The sequence below is a fragment of the Poecile atricapillus genome, chromosome 2 (genome assembly GCF_030490865.1).
Source record: "Poecile atricapillus isolate bPoeAtr1 chromosome 2, bPoeAtr1.hap1, whole genome shotgun sequence".
Classification (NCBI taxonomy): Eukaryota; Metazoa; Chordata; class Aves; order Passeriformes; family Paridae; genus Poecile; species Poecile atricapillus.
The window spans coordinates 724964-745828 of record NC_081250.1 but is presented as its reverse complement, the minus strand read 5'-3'; the positions used below and the strand labels follow the sequence as shown (position 1 = coordinate 745828).

General features: G+C 66.9%; 2 protein-coding genes across 3 annotated transcripts; one reads left to right on the top strand and one right to left on the bottom strand.

The window, feature by feature from the left end:
• CCM2 (CCM2 scaffold protein) lies at nt 1-11193 on the top strand. 2 transcript variants are annotated; one of them, XM_058831522.1, is made up of 10 exons: nt 1-169; nt 4085-4258; nt 4515-4598; nt 5283-5466; nt 5884-6020; nt 6692-6827; nt 7169-7226; nt 7829-7964; nt 8889-9027; nt 9940-11193. In XM_058831522.1, exons 1-10 carry the CDS (start codon nt 140-142, stop codon nt 10212-10214), a joined length of 1353 nt encoding a protein of 450 aa, XP_058687505.1. In that variant the 5' UTR covers nt 1-139; the 3' UTR covers nt 10215-11193. The 2 variants fall into 2 exon arrangements, with proteins under 2 accessions (XP_058687505.1, XP_058687504.1); XM_058831521.1 differs by having other exon boundaries at nt 7073-7226.
• Nucleotides 11194-11753: 560 nt separating this feature from the next.
• On the bottom strand, nt 11754-19909 carry LOC131576744 (NAC-alpha domain-containing protein 1-like). The gene is made up of 10 exons (XM_058833735.1): nt 19706-19909; nt 14518-17521; nt 14305-14390; nt 13846-14022; nt 13680-13768; nt 13528-13605; nt 13211-13357; nt 13007-13138; nt 12739-12861; nt 11754-11890 (listed from the first exon to the last, which is right to left on the bottom strand). The coding sequence occupies exons 1-10, from the start codon at nt 19725-19727 to the stop codon at nt 11876-11878; spliced, it is 3873 nt and encodes a 1290-aa protein (XP_058689718.1). The 5' UTR covers nt 19728-19909; the 3' UTR covers nt 11754-11875.
• Between the last annotated feature and the right edge of the window lie 956 nt (nt 19910-20865).

Sequence of the window (20865 nt, the reverse complement as noted above, 5' to 3'; positions counted from 1 at the left end):
GGGATCAGGACCGGGAGGCGGGGCTGGAGCGGGAACAGGGCGGGCCATGGCCGCCGCCGCCGCCGCCGCAGCGCGCTGAGGCCCCGCCGCTGCCCCGGGCCGGGATGCCCCGGGGGGGGCCCGGGCCGCCGCCGCAGCCATGGAGGAGGAGGGCAAGAAGGGCAAGAAGGTGAGAGCGGGGCCCGGGGACAGCGCTGCCGGTGCCCGGTGCCCCATCCCCGCCCGGGGCTGCTCCCGAGCCCCTTCCCGGGCGGTCCCGGTCTCCCCTCCCCCGGGACCGGCCCCGATCCCCCCAAACCCCGCGCGGTGCATGAGGGCTTGTGGAAGGGTATTAATTGATGGGGTTATTAATTACGGAGCGATTCATTGATGAGCTCGCTAACTTGTTTAAATTATTACTGCTGCACGTTAATTTAATTCACCCCCCTATTAATTTATGCGCTATTATATTATTATTGGTTAGGTTATTATTACGCGTTATATTAATTTATGTGTTTATCGTGTTTCCGGGGCACACAGCAGCGCTGATTCCCCTTCCAGCCCCTCGCTGTGTCCCTGGCCAGGCTCAGCCCGAGCTGCCCCGCACGCCTGGGGCAGGAGGATGGGATTGATCCCGGAATTCCGGGGGAAATCGGGGATTTCGGGAGTCCCTGGGCTCCCGGGGGGCCCGGAGCTGGCAGCAGGTTCCTGCTGGATGATTCCAGAATGGGGAAAAGCGAGGGGATGTTCTGGGATTGCCCTGCAGGTTTCCCAGGCAGTCAGATGTGGGAATTGCAGGGAATTGCAGGCGGTGCTGGCAGGAGGGAGTTCTGGATCATCCTGCTCTGGGGAGGAATCGGCTCCCGCTGCTCCAGGGGCTTCTGTCTCACCTGGGCCATCCTTTCCTGGAACATTCTGGATCCTTCCCTGCTCCCTGCCCCAGGGACACGCTGGGCTGGGCCCCTGAGCCTCTTCTCCCACCTGGATCAGCACACTTGGGATCCCTGTGAGCCCTGATCCCTGTGAGCTCTGACATCCCTGGGATCCCAGTGATCCCTCTGCAATCCCTGACATCCCTGTGATCCCTGCTATCCCTGCTATCCCAGTGATCCCTCCCATCCCAGTGATCCCAGGGATCCTGGCTGCTGCCCTTTCCCAGGGCTGATCCCGGTGTTCCAGTCCCCCCGTGGCCACTCCTGTCCTGCTCCCGATGGATCACGGGGCAGGGGCTCGGCTGTGGCCCCTCCTCAGCGGATCCATCACCTCCTGGAGCAGGTTTTCCATCCTTTGGGTGGCTCGTTATCCTTGGAGCTGCTGCCTGTGGATCACCTTGGTAATCCAATAATAAACTTGGATCATTTGGCTGTGCAGATGGGAAGATCCATCTTTGTCTTCCTCAGATGTTCCAGCTGCGGGGGAAACTCTTGTTCCTGCTTTTCCCCCTCTGTGGATCATTCCAGCAGCATTCTGAACCCAGTTCCCCCAGTCCTCATCCAAAGGGAGCTCAGGACAGCTTGGCTTGGGATAAGGAGGAAAATCCAGGCTCGGGGCCGAGTCCAGCTTGGGATAAAATCTGAACTGGTTTCAACTGGAGCCCCGGAATTCCTTGCAGGAGCTGATGTTCCCTGGATCTCCCTTGTGGCTATCCCAGTGGGAATGTGGAGCTGTGCTGGGGTGGAATCCCATTTCCCACAGGTTTTGTGAGGCAGGATGGATCCACCTGGAATTCCATTGGGCTCTTTATTCCCAGGAGGAAGTGTGGCTGGGGGGGAATTTTCTGGGAATGGTTTCCCTGCTGGTCTGGCTCCACCATCCATGTGATGAGTGCCAGTGCTCCAAAGCCTGCAGGGAAATTCCCTGAGGGAATTCTCGGTGTAACCAGCTGTTAGCATGGAATTCCCAGCTTTTCCGGTTCGGGCATGCCTTGGTGCCTCTTCCAGCAGCTGCTCCAGCATTTCCCTGCCGTGCTGAAGGGAATATCCATCACTGAGTATTGCTGAGCTGGGGGGAAACTCTCCTTGAAATTCCTTTGTTATCCTGAATATCCAGCCCCGTGCCCTGGGCTGATGCCAGCGTGGGCAGGAGGGGAGCAGGGAACGGGGAACGGGGATGGGAGCAGGGGAACGGGAGCAGGGAACAGGAGCACAGAATGGGAGCACAGAACAGGAATGGGAGCAGGGGATGGGAACAGGAGCAGGGGATGGGAGCAGGGGAACGGGAGCGGGGGAACGGGAGCGGGGATGGGAGCAGGGGAGGGGAACGGGAGTGGGGAACGGGAGCAGGGAATGGGGAACAGGGAACGGGAGCAGGGGAACGGGAGCGGGGGAATGGGAGCACGGAACGGGAGCAGGGGATGGGAACAGGGGAACGGGAGCACGGAACGGGAGCAGGGGAACGGGAGCAAGGGAACAGGAGCAGGGGAACGGGAGCAGGGAACGGGAGCGGGGAATGAACGGGAGCACGGAATGAACGGGAGCGCAGAATGAACGGGAGCGCAGAATGAACGGGAGCACGGAATGAACGGGAGCACGGAATGAACGGGCTGGTGCCGCCGTGGTTCCGTCCCCAGCTCGTTCTGTCACGTGGGACGGAGGAAGCCGTGGCCGTGGCACTTCCTGGCCCCGAGCAGCTCCATTCCAGCACCCCCAAAGCGCTCTGGGGGTTCCCTGCTCCCCCCAGAGCTCCCCTCGGCTCCCCCCGGAGCCCCTCTCCCGCTGGGAACCCCATGGAGGACGAGGTGGGTGCTGGGGTTTGGGGTGCCCCAAAAGCAGAAGCTGTTTTGGGGCTGCGTCACAGCCGGAGGCGCCTCCGGCCGGGGCTCAGAGCCCCCGGGAGCACGGAATCGTCCCAGCCCTGCGGATGCAGCCACATCCCTGAGGGAAAGGGGGTTCTGTGGACTGGGGTGGATCTGGATCCTGCCTGGTGGAGGGGGAATTGTGTGTGGGTATGAGCTGGGTCCCAGTGGCACATCCCTGCATTGCTCTGCTCCGCATTCCCGAGGGATTCCTGCGGAATTGCATCCTCAGGCATTGGCAGGGAAGGTTTTGGATGGGACATCCCAAAGTTGGAGAGCCCCCAAATCTCTGTTCTTGGGAAGCAGATCTGTTCAGGATTTCCTTCTCTCCAGAGCTCCCTTGGCAGAATTATGGAATATCTTGATCGAGGATGATGATCCTGGATGCTCCATGTAGGGATGCTTCCCAGAAATCCACACTGCTGCTCCTGGGGCAGGGCTGTGGAGCTGTTTCCTCTCTGTCCCGTCAGATCCCTTCATTCTGCTCTCCCTGATCCAAGGGATGTCCCCAACATCCTTGTGATTCCTCGTGAGCTGGCAATTCCCGTTGTCCCAGGAGCTTTTCCTTGCTTTATATTTCATTAATTCACCATTGGAAGGATGTTCTCTGTCCCTTTGGACCCCACATTCCTTTCCCTCGCCCCTGAGGATCAGGAAAGCCGGGATGTGGTTGTCCTGAGGGCTGGGGAGCTGAGGCCAGCAGGGACACATGGATTTGTCTGCTCCACTTCCTCTGGTAAAGCTGGAATTGGAGCAGTCTGGGGATGTTCCCAGTCATTCACGGAGCTCGGTGTGATCCATGTGCCATTCCCGTGCCAAAGGACAGCTGGGAGCCCCTGTGTTGGCTCCAGTGCCAAACCTGGCGCTTCAGGGCTGAAATTCCCCATTTGTCCCAGGGAAATCCATTTTCTGGGTCATTTTCTCACTGTTGGGGGTCTCCTTGGAACATTCCTGCCTGGTTTTTGGCATTCCTCCTTGAGTTTTCCCAGCAGATCCTCAGGGAGGTGCAAAACCATGGAGAACCCCTCTGGATCCGCCGTTCACTTGGAATATATTGTGGTACACAGGGGCTGTATTTCTCTTCCCTGGAAGGTTGAACGTGGTGACTTTGGGGAGAAAACCCCACATTTTATTAATGGGAGCACCCAGCCCTTGTGTTGTATCCCAGGAAAAGGGATTTGTTTGGAAAGCCGTGGATATGGAGCTCCAAACCCGGGGTGGGGCTGAGGCTGGAGGGGCTGCCAGACCCCCCGGTGCCGGTGCCAAGCCCCCTCCTCACCCCCATCCCCGCGCTCCTGTCGCCCTCCCCAGCCCGGAATCGTGTCCCCGTTCAAGCGAGTGTTCCTGAAGGGGGAGAAGGGCCGGGATAAGAAGGCTCAGGAGAAGGTGACGGAGCGGCGGCCGCTGCACACGGTGCTGGTGGCGCTTCCCGAGCGCGTGGAGCCCGACCTGCTGCTCCACGACTACATCGAGAAGGAAGTCAAGGTACCCACGAGGGCCCTGCTCATCGGGAATTCCTTCCTCACGTCCCAGTGGGAACCCATTCCCCTCCTCCAGAGCTCCTCTCCGGCTCTCCCAAAGCCCCTTAGGGGCTGGAAGGGGCTCTGAGGTTTCTGTGGAGCTTTTTCCCATTCCCATCTCTCACCCATCTCCAGTTTTCCTCGGGGCGTCTCCGTGACTCGTTCTGCCGTGTCCAGGGTGGTGTCTGTGCTGTGCTAACGCTTTGGCTCTTCTCTCCCAGTATTTAGGGCAGCTCACCTCCATCCCAGGGTACCTGAACCCCTCCAGCCGCACCGAGATCCTGCACTTGATCGACAACGCCAAGGTGAACGCACGGCTGTGCCAGGGCTCCCAGCAGGCAAAACCCGGGGCTCCCAGCAGGCAAAACCTGGGGCTCCCAGCAGGCAAAACCTGGGGCTCCCAGCAGGCAGAACCTGGGGCTCCCAGCAGGCAGAACCTGGGGCTCCCAGCAGGCAAAACCTGGGGCTCCCAGCAGGCAGAACCCGGGGCTCCCAGGAGGCAAAACCCGGGGCTCCCAGCAGGCAAAACCCGGGGCTCCCAGCAGGCAAAACCCGGGGCTCCCAGCAGGCAAAACCCGGGGCTCCCAGCAGGCAAAACCTGGGGCTCCCAGCAGGCAAAACCCGGGGCTCCCAGCAGGCAAAACCCGGGGCTCCCAGCAGGCAAAGCCTGGGGCTCCCAGCAGGCAAAGCCTGGGGCTCCCAGCAGGCAAAGCCTGGGGCTCCCAGAGCTTCCCCAGGGCTGGGGCCTCTGCTCCATCCTGCTGCTCTCCCTGGGTGGAGGGAAAGCGTTTCCCAAAGGGAAAACACCCCTGGCCAGGGCGGCGAGGGGCTGGAGTGGGATTCCCAGAGAAGGCCCAGGTTGGGTGGGTGGGGAGCAGCCCGGGGTGGTGGGAGGTGTCTCTGCCCACAGCATGGAGCTGGATGATCCTAAAGCTCCTTCCAACCACAACCATCCCATGACTGAATCCATGGGAACTCCGGTGTTCCAGAGAGCCCACCAGCTCCCGGGGCAGCTGACCCCGGAGCACGACGCCGTCATCAGCCTCTCCGCCTACAACGTCAAACTGGTGTGGAGGGACGGCGAGGACCTGATCCTCAGGGTGCCCATCCACGACATCGCCTCCGTGTCCTACATCCGCGACGACTCCGCGCACCTGGTGGTGCTCAAGACAGGTGAGCTGTGCCCAGCGAGTTGGGATTGTCCCCCTGGGACTGGGCATGGAGCCTCCTGGCACATGGAAGGTGTCCCTGGTCATGGCAGGGGATGGGGCTGGGTGCTGTTGGAGGTCTCTCCACCCCAAAGCATTCCATGAGGGTTCCATGACACCGCGCTCCCTGTCCTGTGCGAGTCACCCCTGTGTGGTTTGGGAACAGGGAGCTGGGAAGGGCTGAGCCAGGGATTCACCTGATTACAAACCCCATGGATAGCCTGTGGGATAAAGGGATAAATGCCTCGGGGGCTGGAAATCCGGCGGTGGAATTCTGAGCTGTGAAAAGAGCCGGACAGCCGTCCAAACCAGCTCCAAACTGGAGGCTTTCCATCTTCCTCACCTGCAGGACTCCTTCCCCTCACCTCTCCTCTCCCCTCAGCTCAGGATCCCGGCATCTCGCCGAGCCAGAGCCTGTGTGCCGAGGGCTCCAAGGCGCTGACGTCGGGCTCGCTGTCGGAGAGCGCGGGGGGACCCCTGGAGTCCTGCTGCCTGGTGGTGCTGGCCACGGAGAACAAGGTACAGGGAAACCCTGGGAAACCCTGGCACCCCCTGGGCCCGGGCTCAGAGCCACGGGCATTGCTGGGAGCTGTTTGCCTCTCGGATCATGGTGGTGGTGGAGTCACAAACTCCACAGCGGCCGAGTCCTGGGGTGTGTCTGCATCCATCCCTGCTCTCACACCTCGTGGGATGCAGATTTAAGGCTGCCAGGTGTGGCTGGAGCACCTGGAGAAGGAATCCTGGTCCCTGTCCCAACCCTGGGACACAGGAGGGTGTCTAGGAAGTGTTTCCCTTGGTCCCTGTCACCCAGAGCCTTCTGCAGCAGCAGCACACGATCCACGAGGACAATCCCACAATGAGCTTTTGCTGATCGGGGTGTTTTCTGTGCTGACCTGGGAATTTGTTTCATCCAGTGTCTGCATCCAGGGATTCCAGTCTCAGCCTCTCTGATCTCCACTGAGGGTGGAGTTTCACTCCCCTCATTCCCAGCTCTGACATTACCTGGGGCCCTGCACCCTGTGGGATGGGCCAGAATCCTCATCCTCACGGAGGAGCCTCGGCACAGAACGTGGGGGGCTCCGGGGTCACTGCTGGATCGTCCCAGCTCCAGCTGTGTGGGGATGGTGGGGGGCTGAGGGAGCCAGCAGCTCTCCTGCTGGGATCTGCCCCAGCTCCCTGCTCCTTCCCAGGTGGGTGCCGAGGAGCTGTGCTCCCTGCTCAGCCAAGTCTTCCAGATCGTTTACACCGAGTCCACCATCGACTTCCTGGACCGCGCCATCTTCGACGGCGCCTCGACGCCCACGCGGCACCTGTCCCTGCACAGCGGTGCGTGTGTCCTGCTGCCCCTCACAGGCAATGTCCCCAGCCCAGCCAGCCCCCAGCACCGCCACGGCCACCCCTGGCCGTGTCCCCAGTGCCACATCCACAGGGACAGGCACTCCACCCCTCCCTGGGCATCCAGTGTCCTTTCCATGAGGGAATCTGTCTGAGATCCAGCCTGAGCCTCCCCCGCGCAGCCTGAGGCCGCTCCCTCTCACCTGGTCCCTCATTCCTGGCCTCTTCCCTTCCAGCCCACTCAGGAATCACTCTGTGTCTCTCTCTCCTGGCTTGGGAAGACACCGAGTTTGTGCCTCTCACGTTCCAGCTCCCAAATCTTTTCCTTCCAGATGACTCTTCCACCAAAGTGGACGTGAAGGAGCCCTTCGAGGCGGACGCCAGCACTTTGTGAGTGATCCCCAGCCCCCGGAGCCGGGATTAACCCGGATCTGCTGCCATCAGCACATCGGGGAGCTCAGCTGAGCCCTGGGGGGTTGGCACAGATCCTGGATCCTGGATTGCTCTGCCCTCAGCATTCCAGGGAATCACATCCACAGCGAGCAGTCCCCGCGCCAGCACGGTGCTGGCTCAGCAGCTGGAGCCCAGCTGGAGCTGGGAGAGGGGTTTTCCCCCAGAACTGGTTATTTGTGAAACTCCCCCCTCCTGGGGCGCTGGGAGCACGGACAGCGTTTGTGGGGTGAAACCCTAACACACAAACCACTGGCTAATGTGGGGGAATTGGGAGCCTTGTGGGAAATTTCACATCTAATCCCAGAGTGTGGGGGTTTTTCCCTGCATTGTTCCCAAGGAGGAAGGAGCCAGAGGGATAATTCCCCACACTTCATTGTCACCGTAACCAAAGCAGTGCTCGGTTCCCGGGGAGTCTTGGGGTGCCCTCAGGAGCTGGGGGCTTCCAGAACCTTGGGAGGCACCCTGAGGGTCAGAGTGCAGCCCCCCAGAGCCCAGCAGAGCCCCCAGGGGCGCGGGGGGCTCAGGGTGTGCGCTGTCAGTTCCTTTGCAGACACGCTGGAGGCGGGGGACGCGTCCCCGTCCTCCTCGGCGCGCCCGTCCCCGCACGTGACCACGGCCAGCGAGAGCGAGCTCAGCACCACGGCCACCGAGCTGCTCCAGGACTACATGATGACAGTGAGCTTTGGGATCAGCTGAGGGCTGGGAGGGAGCAGCTCCTCCTTCCCAGCCACACTGGGCTCGGGGGCCCTGACCCTGGGCTCGTGTCACGGAATCGTGGCATGGTTGGGGTGGGAAGGGGCTGTAAGGATGATCCAGGCCCAACCCCTGCCATGCCAGGGACACCTTCTGCTACCCCAGGCTGCTCTGAGCCCCCTCCAGCCTGGCCTGGGGCACTTCCAGGGATCCAGGGACAGCCAAAGCCTCTCTGGGAAATCCATTCCAGTCACTCACTACCCTCCCAGCCAGGAATTTCTTCCCTGTATCCCATCTAAATCGCCATTTTTCCACTGGGAGCCATTCCCTGTGTCCTGTCCCTCCATCCCTTGTCCCCAGTCCCTCTCCAGCTCTCCTGGAGCCCCTTCAGGCCCTGCAAGGGGCTCTGAGCTCTCCCTGGAGCTTCTCCTCTCCAGGGGAACATTCCCAGCTCTCCCAGCCTGGCTCCAGCCCTGGAGCAGCTCCAGAGCCTCCTCTGGGCTCTGCTTCTCCCGCAGGACCATCCCTCCCTTTTCCCTTTCCCGGAGTCCGAGTCCCCTCGTGCCCCAGGCCTCCACAAATCACAGTCCCAGCGCCCCCCACAGCTCACCCCTGATTTCCCATGGGCTTCCTGCCCATTCCAGCCCCATTCCCAAGCTCCCAGCCCCGTTCCCGAGCAGTCACAGTTCCCATTACCAAGCCCATTCCAGCCCCATTCCCAAGCTCCCCTGGCCATTCCAGCCCCACTCCCCAGCTCCCCGGGCCCTTCCAGCCCCATTCCCAAGCTCCCCTGCCCCTTCCAGCCCCATTCCCCAGCTCCCCTGGCCATTCCAGCCCCGTTCCCCAGCTCCCCTGGCCATTCCAGCCCCGTTCCCCAGCAGTCACGGTTCCCGTGTGTCCCCGCAGCTCCGCACCAAGCTGTCCTCGCAGGAGATCCAGCAGTTTGCCATGCTGCTGCACGAGTACCGCAACGGGGCCTCCATCCACGAGTTCTGCATCAACCTCAAGCAGCTCTATGGGGACAGCAGGAAATTCCTGCTGCTGGGTGAGTGCTGGGGCGGCTCTGCAGCTCCCAGAGCCGAGGGGTGAAGGGCTGGGGGCACAACAGGGAGCTTGGGGTGCCACCACCAGAGGGGAAACGTCCCAATCCATCGCTCCTCTGGAGATTCCTCCTTCCTGAGGGCAGCTGGTGCATCCAGCCCAGCTCAGCCCACAGCTCCAGGCTCTCCTCGGAGCTGTTCCCTGCCTGTGAAGCACCTGGCAACTTCCTGCAGATCCGGGCAACCTAATCCAGACCTGAGACTGTCCCAAAGCTGGGAACCTCCTCCAGAGCCAGGGAATTTAATCCAGACCTGGAAATCTCCAGGCCAGGGATATTCAAACAACCTGGCCTGTAACACTCTAGGAAACACAAACTCCTCCCAGGACAGGAGCAGTGTCTGAGTGCACCTGGGAGCTCTCACCTGGCTTCTGCTGCCCAGGAAACAGGAGTTTAAACCCCCCCAGGACAGGAGCAGTGTCTGAATTCACCTGGGGGCTCTCACCTGGCCTCTGCTGCCCAGGAAACGGGAGTTTAAAGCCCCCCAGGACAGGAGCAGTGTCTGAATTCACCTGGGGGCTCTCACCTGGCCTCTGCTGCCCAGGAAACGGGAGTTTAAACCCCCCAGGACAGGAACAGCGTGTCCCACGTGGGGCCCTGGGGACACTGAGAGGACAGGACAGATGTCCCCGATGGGACAAATGATTGGGATAAGCTCAGCAAAGCCCAGCGAGATCCTGGGTGAGGAATGAGATTGTTTGGAGCTCAGCAGATCCCTCTCGAGCCACGTTTTGCCCCCAGCCCCGGTGGCTGCCGGTCCCAGGTGTGACCGGTCCCAGGTGTGACCAGGCGGGACCCCGGTGTCCCCACCCCTCAGGGGGGCTCCCAGGCGCTCACCGTGCCGTGTCCCTGCTCCAGGCCTGCGTCCCTTCATCCCCGAGAAGGACAGCCAGCACTTCGAGAACTTCCTGGAGACCATCGGGGTGAAGGACGGCCGCGGCATCATCACCGACAGCTTCGGCCGCTACCGGCGCTCGCTGGGCGCCGCCTCCGCCTCCAACGGCACCGGCGCCGCCGGCAGCTCCGACGAGCAGTCGGTGCCCTCGGAGGAGGACGAGTGGGACCGCATGATCTCCCACATCAGCAGCGACATCGAGGCCCTGGGCTGCAGCCTGGACCGGGACTCGTCCTGAGGGAGCCCCGGAATCGCGGCCGCTCCCGCCCGGAGCTCGGGGGGACCCCGGGACACGGCGTCACCCCGGGGGGAGCGTGGGGCTGCCCCCCGTGGGGACACGGAGCGTGGAGCTGATCCCAGGGTGATGCCCTGGGATGTGGAGCTGCCCCAGAGGGAGCCCAGAACAGGGAGCTGCCCTCGGGGGGATGGCAGGACACGGAGCTGCTGCCCCTGGAGCTGCCCTCGGAGAGGACACGGAACACGGAGCCACCCCTGGAGCTGCCCAGGAACACCGAGCTGTGCCCTCACAGAGATCCTGGGACATGGAACCACCCCTGGAGCTGCCTGAGAACACCGAGCTGTGCCCTCACAGAGATCCTGGGACACAGAGCCACCCCTGGAGCTGCCTGAGAACAGCGAGCCGTGCCCTCACAGAGATCCTGGGACATGGAACCACCCCTGGAGCTGCCCAGGAGCACCGAGCTGTGCCCCCATGGAGATCCTGGGACATGGAGCCACCCCTGGAGCTGCCCAGGAGCCCAGAGCTGTGCCCCCATGGAGATCCTGGGACATGGAGCCACCCCTGGAGCTGCCCAGGAGCCCAGAGCTGTGCCCCCATGGAGATCCTGGGACATGGAGCCACCCCTGGAGCTGCCCAGGAACACCGAGCTGTGCCCTCACGGAGATCCTGGGACATGGAGCCACCCCTGGGAGCGATCCCAGCCCCGTGCTCTGGGATCTGGGGGCTCCAGCAGGATGTCTGCACTGCCCCAGCCTCACCCACAGCTCCAGGGGCTCCAGCTGGGACCTGGGGGACACACACCTGGATTTTGGGGACAGATCTGCTCCTGAGGGCTGTCCTGAGTGTTGGGATCTATTCCCAAGGGGCTGGATCTGCTCTCCCCACCCCCAGTTTACAGTTTGCACAGCGGGTCCCCCAGAACTGCCCCCCACTCCCCAAATGAAGTTTTGCCACAATGTGAATTTTCTCACCTGAACATTCCTGAACATTCCAGCTCCCACAGTCTGGGATTCCCCACAGTCACTGCTCCCCAGGTGGGCCTGGGAGGGCCCTGGTTACCCCACAGCCACACCTGGGGGGGCTCTGTGTCCTCCCCCCAGCCACAGCCAGGTGCTGACTCAGCACTTTGTGGTTCCAGCACATTCCAGAGGCCCCAAATCCCTCCCCCCAGTGCCTGTAACCCCTCTGCAGCCATGGGGTGTCCCCCCCTTCTCCCAGGGCTGTCCCAGCCCCTCCTCCCTCTGGAATTGGGGTGTCCTGGGAGCTGAGGCACCTCTGGGGACTCACCTGGGGGGACACAGCACCAGAGACCCCTGAGTCACACCCGGCATTTGGGGAGTCCCTCCCTCCCCTTGGAGCTCAGGGGCTTCATCCCCATCCCAGGTCTCTGCCACCCCCCAAATCTGATGGGGAGGGGGTTCCCCTGGCCCCCAGTGCTGCTGGGGGCACCTTGGGGCGCTGCTGCTCCCCCAAATCCTGCCCTTCCTCCGCTGCCCCCACCCCCCCAAAACCAGGCCTGGGAGGCGAGCTGCGATCCAAGGGGTGCAGGAGGCCTTTATTGAGCAGTCCAGGGGGCCAGGAGGAGGATTTGGGGGGCAGGAGGGAGGATCTGGGGGGGCTCTGTGCATCTATACAGGGGGCCAGGGCTCCCCTGGCCGCTACATGGTCAGTTCCTGCGGGAGAGAGCAGAGAGTCAGGGATTGTGGGGTCACCCCAATTCCTGGGGGGAAACTGGGGGGGTCAGAGCCCCAATTCCTGGGGGGAAATGGGGGGGGTCAGAGCCCAAATTCCTGGGGGAAACTGGGGGGGTCAGAGCCCAAATTCCCCCTGGAAAAGAGGGGAGACAGCCCCAATTCCCCCTGGGAAAGGGGGGTCACAGCCCCAATTCCCCTGGAAAAGGGGGATCACAGCCCCAATTCCCCTGGAAAAGGGGGCTCACAGCCCCAATTCCCCTGGAAAAGGGGGATCACAGCCCCAATTCCCCTGGAAAAGGGGGAGCACAGCCCCAATTCCCCTGGAAAAGGGGGGGTCACAGCCCCAATTCCTTCTGAGAAAGGGGGATCACAGCCCCAATTCCCCCTGGAAAAGGGGGATCACAGCCCCAATTCCCCTGGAAAAGGGAGGCTCACAGCCCCAATTCCCCCTGGAAAAGGGGGATCACAGCCCCAATTCCCCTGGAAAAGGGAGGCTCACAGCCCCAATTCCCCTGGAAAAGGGGGGGTCACAGCCCCAATTCCTTCTGAGAAAGGGGGATCACAGCCCCAATTCCCCTGGAAAAGGGGGATCACAGCCCCAATTCCCCTGGAAAAGGGGGATCACAGCCCCAATTCCCCTGGAAAAGGGGGATCACAGCCCCAATTCCCCCTGGAAAAGGGGGATCACAGCCCCAATTCCCCTGGAAAAGGGGGATCACAGCCCCAATTCCCCCTGGAAAAGGGGGAGCATAGCCCCAATTCCCCTGGAAAAGGGGGAGCACAGCCCCAATTCCCCTGGAAAAGGGGGGTCACAGCCCCCCACTCACCATGATGGCGTTGACGATGTCGTTGTTGTTGTGCCGCAGGGCGCGCACGGCTTTGGGACGGGACACGTTGGCCTGGGCCATGACCAGCTCGATGTCCCTCACCTCCAGCCCCGTCTCGTCCACCTGGGTGGGGGGCACAGCGCTGTGGGACCCCCCCGGGGCGCGCACCCAGCCCCGAACCACGCCAGAGATTCCCCCCTGCCCCAAGCTCCGGCCATCCCCAGCTCAGCATCCCCCCCGGGGGTCCCCAGAGCCCCCCAGCCCTCACCTCCTCCTCCTCCTCGCTCTCCTCCTTGATGGCCAGGGCGGGCGCGGCGTCGCTCACCAGCGCCGAGTGCTCCAGGGGCACCTTGAACTTCTCGGCCGCCGCTTTGTGCACTTGCTGGGACAGGTCCTCGATCTGCAGAGAACTCGGGGGTCACCGTGGGGCCCCCCGGGCCAGGAGCCGCCCCCCACAGCCCCCCGAGCCCACCTTGGCCTCCCCGAAGACGATGTAGATGTCGGAGGCGGGGCTCTTGAAGACGTCGGGTTTGGAGATGACGAAGAGGATGTTCTTGGATTTGCGGATGGTGATGCGGGTGACGCCGTGGATCTGCCGCAGCCCCAGCTTGGACATGGCCTGGGGGGGCACAGACTGGGGGTCACACAGCCCCCCACAGCCCCCCAGAGCCCGCAGAGACGGGGGTGCCGTCCTCAGCCCAGCCCCATCCCAGAGCGAGCACCCGCCCCTCCCCAAACCCTGGGACAGGGACCCCAACCCTGAGGGGCTCCCCCAGGGACCCCCCTCACCTTCCGGGCCTTCTTCTCGCTGCGGCTCTGCTTGGCTTTGCTGAGCGGTTCCTCTCCGGGGCCCAGGCCGTGGGGCACCTGCCGAGAGCCGGGGTCAGCGGGGTCCCCACAGCCGGGGGGTCCCCGCCATCCCCGACCCCCCAAAACCCCACCTGGGGCTGGGCGGGGGGCAGCTCTGAGCCCTCGGGCTCCTCCAGCTCCGGGATGGACTCGTCGTTGCTCTCGGACTCGTTCCCGGACCCTGCGCAAAGGGGGGGAGGTGAGAGGGGCTCCCCGGACCCCCCAAAGGCGGGGGCACCCCACGGGACCCCCCCTCACCTCGGTGGTTGGGCTGGCAGCGCTGGGGGGCCGGGGGAGGCTGGGGGGTCTCAGCCTCGCTGGACGAGCTCGACTCCGACTGCAGAGACCCCCGGGGGGGGGCGCGGCCGCCCCCAGCCCCCGGAGCCCCCGCCCGGCCCCGCGGCTCCGGCTCCTTCTGCGGGCAGGGCTGGGGGGCTGGCAGAGCAGGGGGGCTGAGCTGGGGGGTCCCCAAAGCTCCTCTGGGGGCTCAACCCCCCCTGCTCACCCCCATCGCCCACCCTGGGACCCCCCAAAGCTCCCCCGGGTGCCCACCCTGGTCCCTACACCCCACGGCAAAGGGGGGGGGGGCTGAGCTGCTGGTGCCCCCCCAAACCCCCCCCCCCGCGTGGCTGCACCCACCCAGGGACCCCCCAAAGTGCCCCCACGGGCGGTGCCCACCCCAGCCCCACAGCCGGGGGGGTCTGGGGGCTCTCTTACCTTCCAGGTGCTTCCTGGAGAGGGGCAGCCCCGGGGGGGGCTCCTGGCTGGGGGGGCGCCGGGGGGGGCTGGGAGGAGGCACTTGGCTGAGTTTGGGGGGTGCAGGGCAGGGGGGCTCAGGGGGAGACCCCGGCTGAGCCCCCGCAGCCTCCTCTTCCTCCTGCTGCTCGGGGGGGCCCGCGGGGGGGCTCGGGGGGACTTTGGCATCGGTGCCCGCCGCAGCGTGGCCGGGGGGCTCGGGGCCCGGCCGGGGGGCGGGGGGCTCCCGCAGGGCGGGGGGAGGGTCCCCCGGAGCCCCCCGGAGCGGGGCGGCGGCGCCCGGCCCCGAAAAGGCACCGGGTGGTGGGAGCAGCTCGGGGGGGGGCCGGGGGGGTCCCCACAAACACCTCCCGCTCCGAGGCCGTGAAGCGCGGCGAGGGGGGCGCGGGGGCCGCATCCTCATCCTCCTCCTCTTCATCCTCTCCTTCCTCCTCCTCGGGCTCTCCGGCGCTGCCCTCGGGGGCGGCCACCGGCGGCTCCGGGGACAAAGCCTCGGGCGGGGCGGTGGCCGCGTCCCCCCCGCGCTCAGGGATGTCCCCAGGGGGCTGCGGCAGGGGACACGGCGGGACAGCCGGGGACTCGCGGGGTGAGGCCACCAGCGCCACGGGGGACACGGCCCGGGGAGGGGGACACGGGGCTGGGACAGCGGCCGGGGGGCCGGGGGTCACCGGGGGGGTGGCCACGGTGTCCATCGGGCCGGGGGTCGCCGCGTCAGTGGTCACGGTGGCGGTCTCATCCCGCGGGGGTGGTGTCACCGATGTCACCGCTTCGGGGTCCGTGGGGTCCGGCACGCTCGGGGTCACTGGGGCAGCGGCCGTGGTGTCCAGCGGGGCAGGGGTCACCGATGTCACCGTGTCCGTGGCCACAGGGGTCCTCTCATCCGGGGGGGGCGGTGTCACTGATGGCACCGGGCTGGTGGCCATGGTGGCCATCAGGGTGGGCATCACTGATGTCACCAAGTCAACGGCCGCAGCTTCCTTCAGGGTGGACGTCACCGGTGTCACCAGGACAGCGTCCACAGCTTCCATCTTGGCCATCAGGCTGGGTGTCACCAGGTCAGTGGCTGTCACAGCCAGCTCATCTGGGGGGCTGGGTGTCACCAGGCTGGTGGCCATGGTGTCCTGCTCATCTGGGGAGCTCGGTGTCACTGGTGTCACCAGGCTGGTGGCCACGGTGTCCTGCTCATCTGGTGGGCTGGGTGTCACCAGTGGGGTTGGTGTCACCAGGCTGGTGGCCACGGTGTCCTGCTCTTCTGACAGGCTGGGTGTCACCGGTGTCACCACCTCAGTGGCTGCAGCATCTGAAGGGCTGGGTGTCACCAGTGCCACCAGGCTGGTGGCTGCGCTGTCCATCACGCTGGGTGTCACCAGATCGGCATCTGCAGTGTCCGGCCCATCCGGAGGGGTTGGTGTCCCTGCTGTCCCCAGGCTGGTGGCCACAGTGTCCGGCTCAGCAGGAGGGCTGGCTGTCCCCAGGCTGGCTGTCCCCGGGCTGGCTGTCCCCAGGCTGGTGGCCGCAGTGTCCGGCTCAGCAGGAGGGCTGGCTGTCCCCGGGCTGGCTGTCCCCGGGCTGGTGGCCACAGTGTCCATCTCGTCCGGTGGCGTTGGTATCACTGGTGTCACCAGGTCAGTGTCCACGGGCTCCATCAGGCTGGGTGTCACCGGTGTCACCCCATCGCTGGCCACAGTGTCCATCCCATCCAGGGGGGTCGGTGTCACCGATGTCCCCAGGTCGGTGGCTGCAGGGTCCAGCTCTCCGTGGCCATCGGCGCTCGCCGCTGTCCCGGTGCTGAGCTCAAGGTCATTGTCCCCATCGCTGTCACCCCCGGGGCCGTTCTGGGGGTCCCCACTGGCCCCCCCCAGCTGGTGGCTCTGGGGGTCCCCGGCACAGAGCGCGGGGGGCCGGGGGACAGGGCCGGTCGCTGCCAGTTCTGGGCAAGGTCCCTGTCCCAGCGCCGCTCCAGAACTTTCTGTCGCTGCCGCCTCCTCGGGGGGCTCCGGCGGTGGCCACGTCCCCGCGGTGGTGACAAAGGCGTCCCCATCCAGCTCCGCGTCCCCTGCAGGGGGGGCCGGGGGTGTCCCCGGGGAGCCGGGAGCCCCGTGGTGACCGGCGGGGTGACACGGGGACCCGGCCCGGAGGTGGAGCTCCACACCCGCAGGGCCGGGGGGCGCCGGGGGGGTCCCCGGGGGTGTCCCCGGGGGGGTCCCCGTGTCCCCCGCGTGCCGCTCGGTGCCGTACAGCCGCTCGTCCTCGTCCCCGTCGTAGGCGGCCGAGTCCGAGGAGGCGTCGGTGTCGTCGCGGAAGGCGAAGGCCTCGTCCCCCCCCTCGGGGATGGAGCTCTCGGACAGCGAGCGCAGGAAGGACGCCGAGGTGCTGCCTTCCTCCTCCTCCTCCTCCTCCTCGGCGGGGGCCCGGGGCGAGATCTCCACGGCCTCGGCCTGGAAGAGGAGGCTGCCGCGGAACGGGAGCAGCGCCGCCGGGATCAGCCCCGAGCCTTCATCCTCATCCTCCTCCTCTGGCGTCTGCCCGTCCTCATCATCCTCATCCTCCTCATCATCCGCGCAGCCCGGCGGGGCGAAGGCACCGTCCTCATCCTCCTCCTCCTCCTCCTCGGGGGACAGCGGCGGGAATGCCGGCGGCTCCCCCAGCCCGGGGGGCAGCGCCAGGGGCCCCCCCAGACCTTCGGCCTCAGCCTCGCCCAGAGCCTCGGCCTCGGCGGGCAGGTTGGGGGAGCAGGACGGGGAGGTGCTGGCGGTGCCCGAGGAGCCCCAGCTGCCGCCCTCCGCCGTCATGTAGGAGCCCGAGGGGGACGTGGGGGGCGAGCACAGCCCCTCGCTGTCCCCGTCCGTCGGGTCCTCGGGGGGCGGCCGCGCCCCCCCCGCCCGCACCGGCGTGGAGGGGGCGGTGAAGAAGAGCTCGGGGTCGAGCGCGGGGGGGCGGCCCGGGGGCGGCTCCTTGGGGGGCGCGGGGAAGGGACAAGGCACCGGGGGTCCCCCCCGCGGCTCGGGGGGCGGGCAGCGCGTCTCCTCCCCCATCACGATGCGGGTGTCCAGCGGCTCCGCGGCCGGGGGCGGCCGGCACGGGGAACCGGGGGGGGCGGCGGCGGCGGGGCCGGGCTCACAGCTCGCCCCCTCGGGCGGGGGACGAGCCTCATCCTTGGCCGGCATCGGCGGGGGGGCTGCGGAGAGAGGGGACAGCCCTGAGTGTCCCCACCGGGGAGAGGGGACAGCCCCGAGTGTCCCCACCGGGGAGAGGGGACAGCCCCGAGGGTCCCCACCGGGGAGAGGGGACAGCCCCGAGGGTCCCCACCGGGGAGAGGGGACAGCCCCGAGGGTCCCCACCGGGGAGAGGGGACAGCCCCGAGGGTCCCCACCGGGGAGAGGGGACAGCCCCGAGTGTCCCCACCGGGGAGAGGGGACAGCCCCGAGTGTCCCCACCGGGGAGAGGGGACAGCCCCGAGTGGCACAGCCCCCCCGGGGCACCGTGGGGAGAGGGGACACCGCGAGTGGCACCCCGTCCTGCAGGGTCACCCTGTGGGGGTGGGAGGGGGGACACCCCGGGCACTGCCGGGGGGGAGGGGGGCTGGTGCCACCCCCGCCCATCCAGGGCTGCGAGAACAGGGTGACCCCCCCACTCCGAGCACCCACAGGTTTGGGGACACTGTGGGGACAGCAGCAGCCCCCCCACCCCAAACCCCTCTCTGAGGGGAGCACCAGGCTGCAGCCGCATCAAGGCGGGACCCCCACCCAGAGCCCCCCTCCATGGGCTGGGGGCCGGGGGACGCGCCCCCCTCCCCGTGCTGGCTTTGGGGGTGCTCAGCCCCGCGCTGCCCCCCCCACCCCAAAACCCCCCCCGGCCCCCCATCACCTGCGCCCCCCCCCCCCTCACCTGCGGTCCCCGGGTTCGGCTCCATGGGACCCGCGGTCGCCCCCGGCCCCTCCTGCACCGACCCCCCCCTCCCCCCCCCCGGTGTTATAAAGGGGTGGGGGCGGGGCCGGCGCGGGGGGAGCCGGGAGGGGGCGGGGCCTCGCGGGGGTATTTGCGGGGCAGGTACCGCTCCCCCCCCCCCCCCCCCCCGTCTGAAATGGTTCAGTCCAGCACAGCCCCCCCGCCACGTGCTGGGGACCCCTGAAAGGCTCATTGGGGGGGGGGGGTCCTGTTCCCCTCCCCCCCCCGGTGCCGTTTGGGGGGGGGGGGGGGGTCACTGCTCCATAATGGGGGAGGGGCTGCAGGGACCCCCTTAATTCAGCGCGTCCCTGCCCGGCCGTGCCCCCCCCACAGCTCGGGGGCTGTTCTGGGGTCCCCTCGGTGCACCCCGGAGGGAACGGCCTGACCCCCCCCGCACAAACCTCACCCCCCTTCCGGGGGACCCCGGGCTCAGCCCTGGAGGGACACTGAGGCACGGGGGGGGGGGGGGGTGGCACTGCGGTGTGTCCCTCTCCCCGTCCCCGCTGTCGCCAGCCCCGCGGGAAGGTGCGGATGACCCCGGGGAGCTCTCCCGGTTGTCCCCAGCCCCCCCCGGCACGTGACAGTGCCTCCCCGGGGACACCGGAGTGGGGTGACCTTGGGCTGTGCCTCAGTTTCCCCCCCCGGAATGGCGGGACGGTGCTGGGGGGGCGCGAGGCTGAGCCCCCCAGTCCCACCGGCCCCTCCCAGTCCGGGGGGCACAGCCCGGTGCCGGCCCCCGCTGGGGTCCTGCGGCTCAGGGTGGTGACCCCGCAGCGAGGTCCCCAAAGCCCCCCGCGCCCCGCCGGGGGGGCCGGCCCGGAGCCCCCCGCTTGTGCAGGCCCGGCCGGGCCGCGTCCTCCCGCTCCATCCTCATCCTCCGGGCCCGTCATTCCCACTCTGTCCCTCGTTTCCATCCTCATCCTCACCCCCCGGCTCTGTCCCTCAGCCCCGGCTCCCTCCTCACCCCTCCTGCCCTGTCGTCCATCCTCATCCTCGGGCTGCATCACCGCGCCTCTGTCCTTCATCCCCCACCTCGATCCACCTTCCCTCCGCTCCATCCTCATCCTCCCGTCCTGCACCCTCCCCGCTCCGTCCTTCATCCCCCTGCTCCATCCTCATCCCTCCATCGCTCCCCTTTCATCTCTCCGTCTCCCTCCTGACGGCTCCAGCTCCGTCCTTCATCCCTCCGGCCCCATCCTCCCGCTCCATCCTCATCCTCCCGCTCCGTCCTTTCCGCTCCGTCCTTCATCCTTCCGGCTCCGTCCTTCATCCCCCCGCTCCATCCTCATCCCCCCGCTCCATCCTCATCCCCCCGCTCCATCCTCACCGCTCCCGTTCTGCGGCTCCATCCCCCCATCCCTGCGCTTCCATTCTTCGCGCTCCCTCCTCATCCTCGCTGTCCCCGCGGCCTCACCTGCCTCCGCTCCCTCCGGCATCCCGTTCTCCTTCTCCGCTCCGCCCCCCCCGGCGGATTTCAGGGATTCTCCGTGCTGGGCGCTGCCCGCGGCCCCCCCCGGCCCCGCGGTGCCCCCCGGTCCCGCTGGGCTCGGCTGCGGCGGCGGCTCCGGAGCATCCGCGGGGCTGGGGCGGGGGCGGGGGGGCCCGGCTGATGTCAGCGGGAATCGCGTCCCGCCCGGCCCCGGCTCTGTCGCGATAGAGGGATCGTGCCGGGGGGCGGGGGGGGGCCCGGGCCCACCCAGCGCTTGCATCAGCTCCGGGGGGGGGCGCGAGGGCGGGGCCCGGCCTCAGTTTCCCCCCACTTTGTCTCTTCAGAAAGGGGGACGAGCGTCCCGCGGTGTCCTGGGGGGGGAATTGGGGAGGGGGGCACAGGGCGGAGCCCCCCCCCCCCAAAATCGCCTGGGCGGGTGTGGTGACAGCGGTGGGGGAGGGGAGGAGCCGCGTGTCCCCCCCGTGTCCCCCCGGGGTGCGGATGAGGGCGGGCATTGTCCCCCCCGGGCTGGCGGTGCCAGGCGCGGCCCCGAGCGGTGACTCAGCAGCTCCCGGGCCACCGTGTCCCCCCCGCCACCGCCGTGTCCCCCCCGGCACCGCCGTGTCCCCCCACCCGGCACCGCCGTGTCCCCCCCCCGGCACCGCCGTGTCCCCCCCGCCACCGCCGTGTCCCCTGCCCGGAGGGTCCCGGGGCCACCGACCCGTCCCCAGAGCCCTTCCCGGCCCCACCGCGTCACCCCAGGGCTGTCCCCAGCCCCCCCTGTCCCCCCCGGCCGGGAGGTGACACCCCCAAAGCGCGGGGTCCCCGGTGCCCCCTCCCCCCCCGGCGCTGTCCCCTGTCCCCGCCCTGCCCGGGGACAATCCCGGGATAATCGGGAATAAACGGGCTCCTGATCCCGATCCCGGCTCAGACCGGCGGGCACGGCCTGGGGGACACGGGGGGCGCGGGCACAGCCACGTGCCACCAACGCGGATGGCACTGACCCCACTGCCACCCACCCACGGCACTGCCCGGCCCCGATGTCACCTGGCCCCCATGTCACCCAGCCCAGATGTCACCCATTCCCGATGTCACCTGGCCCCGATGTCACCTGGCCCCCATGTCACCCAGCCCAGATGTCCCCC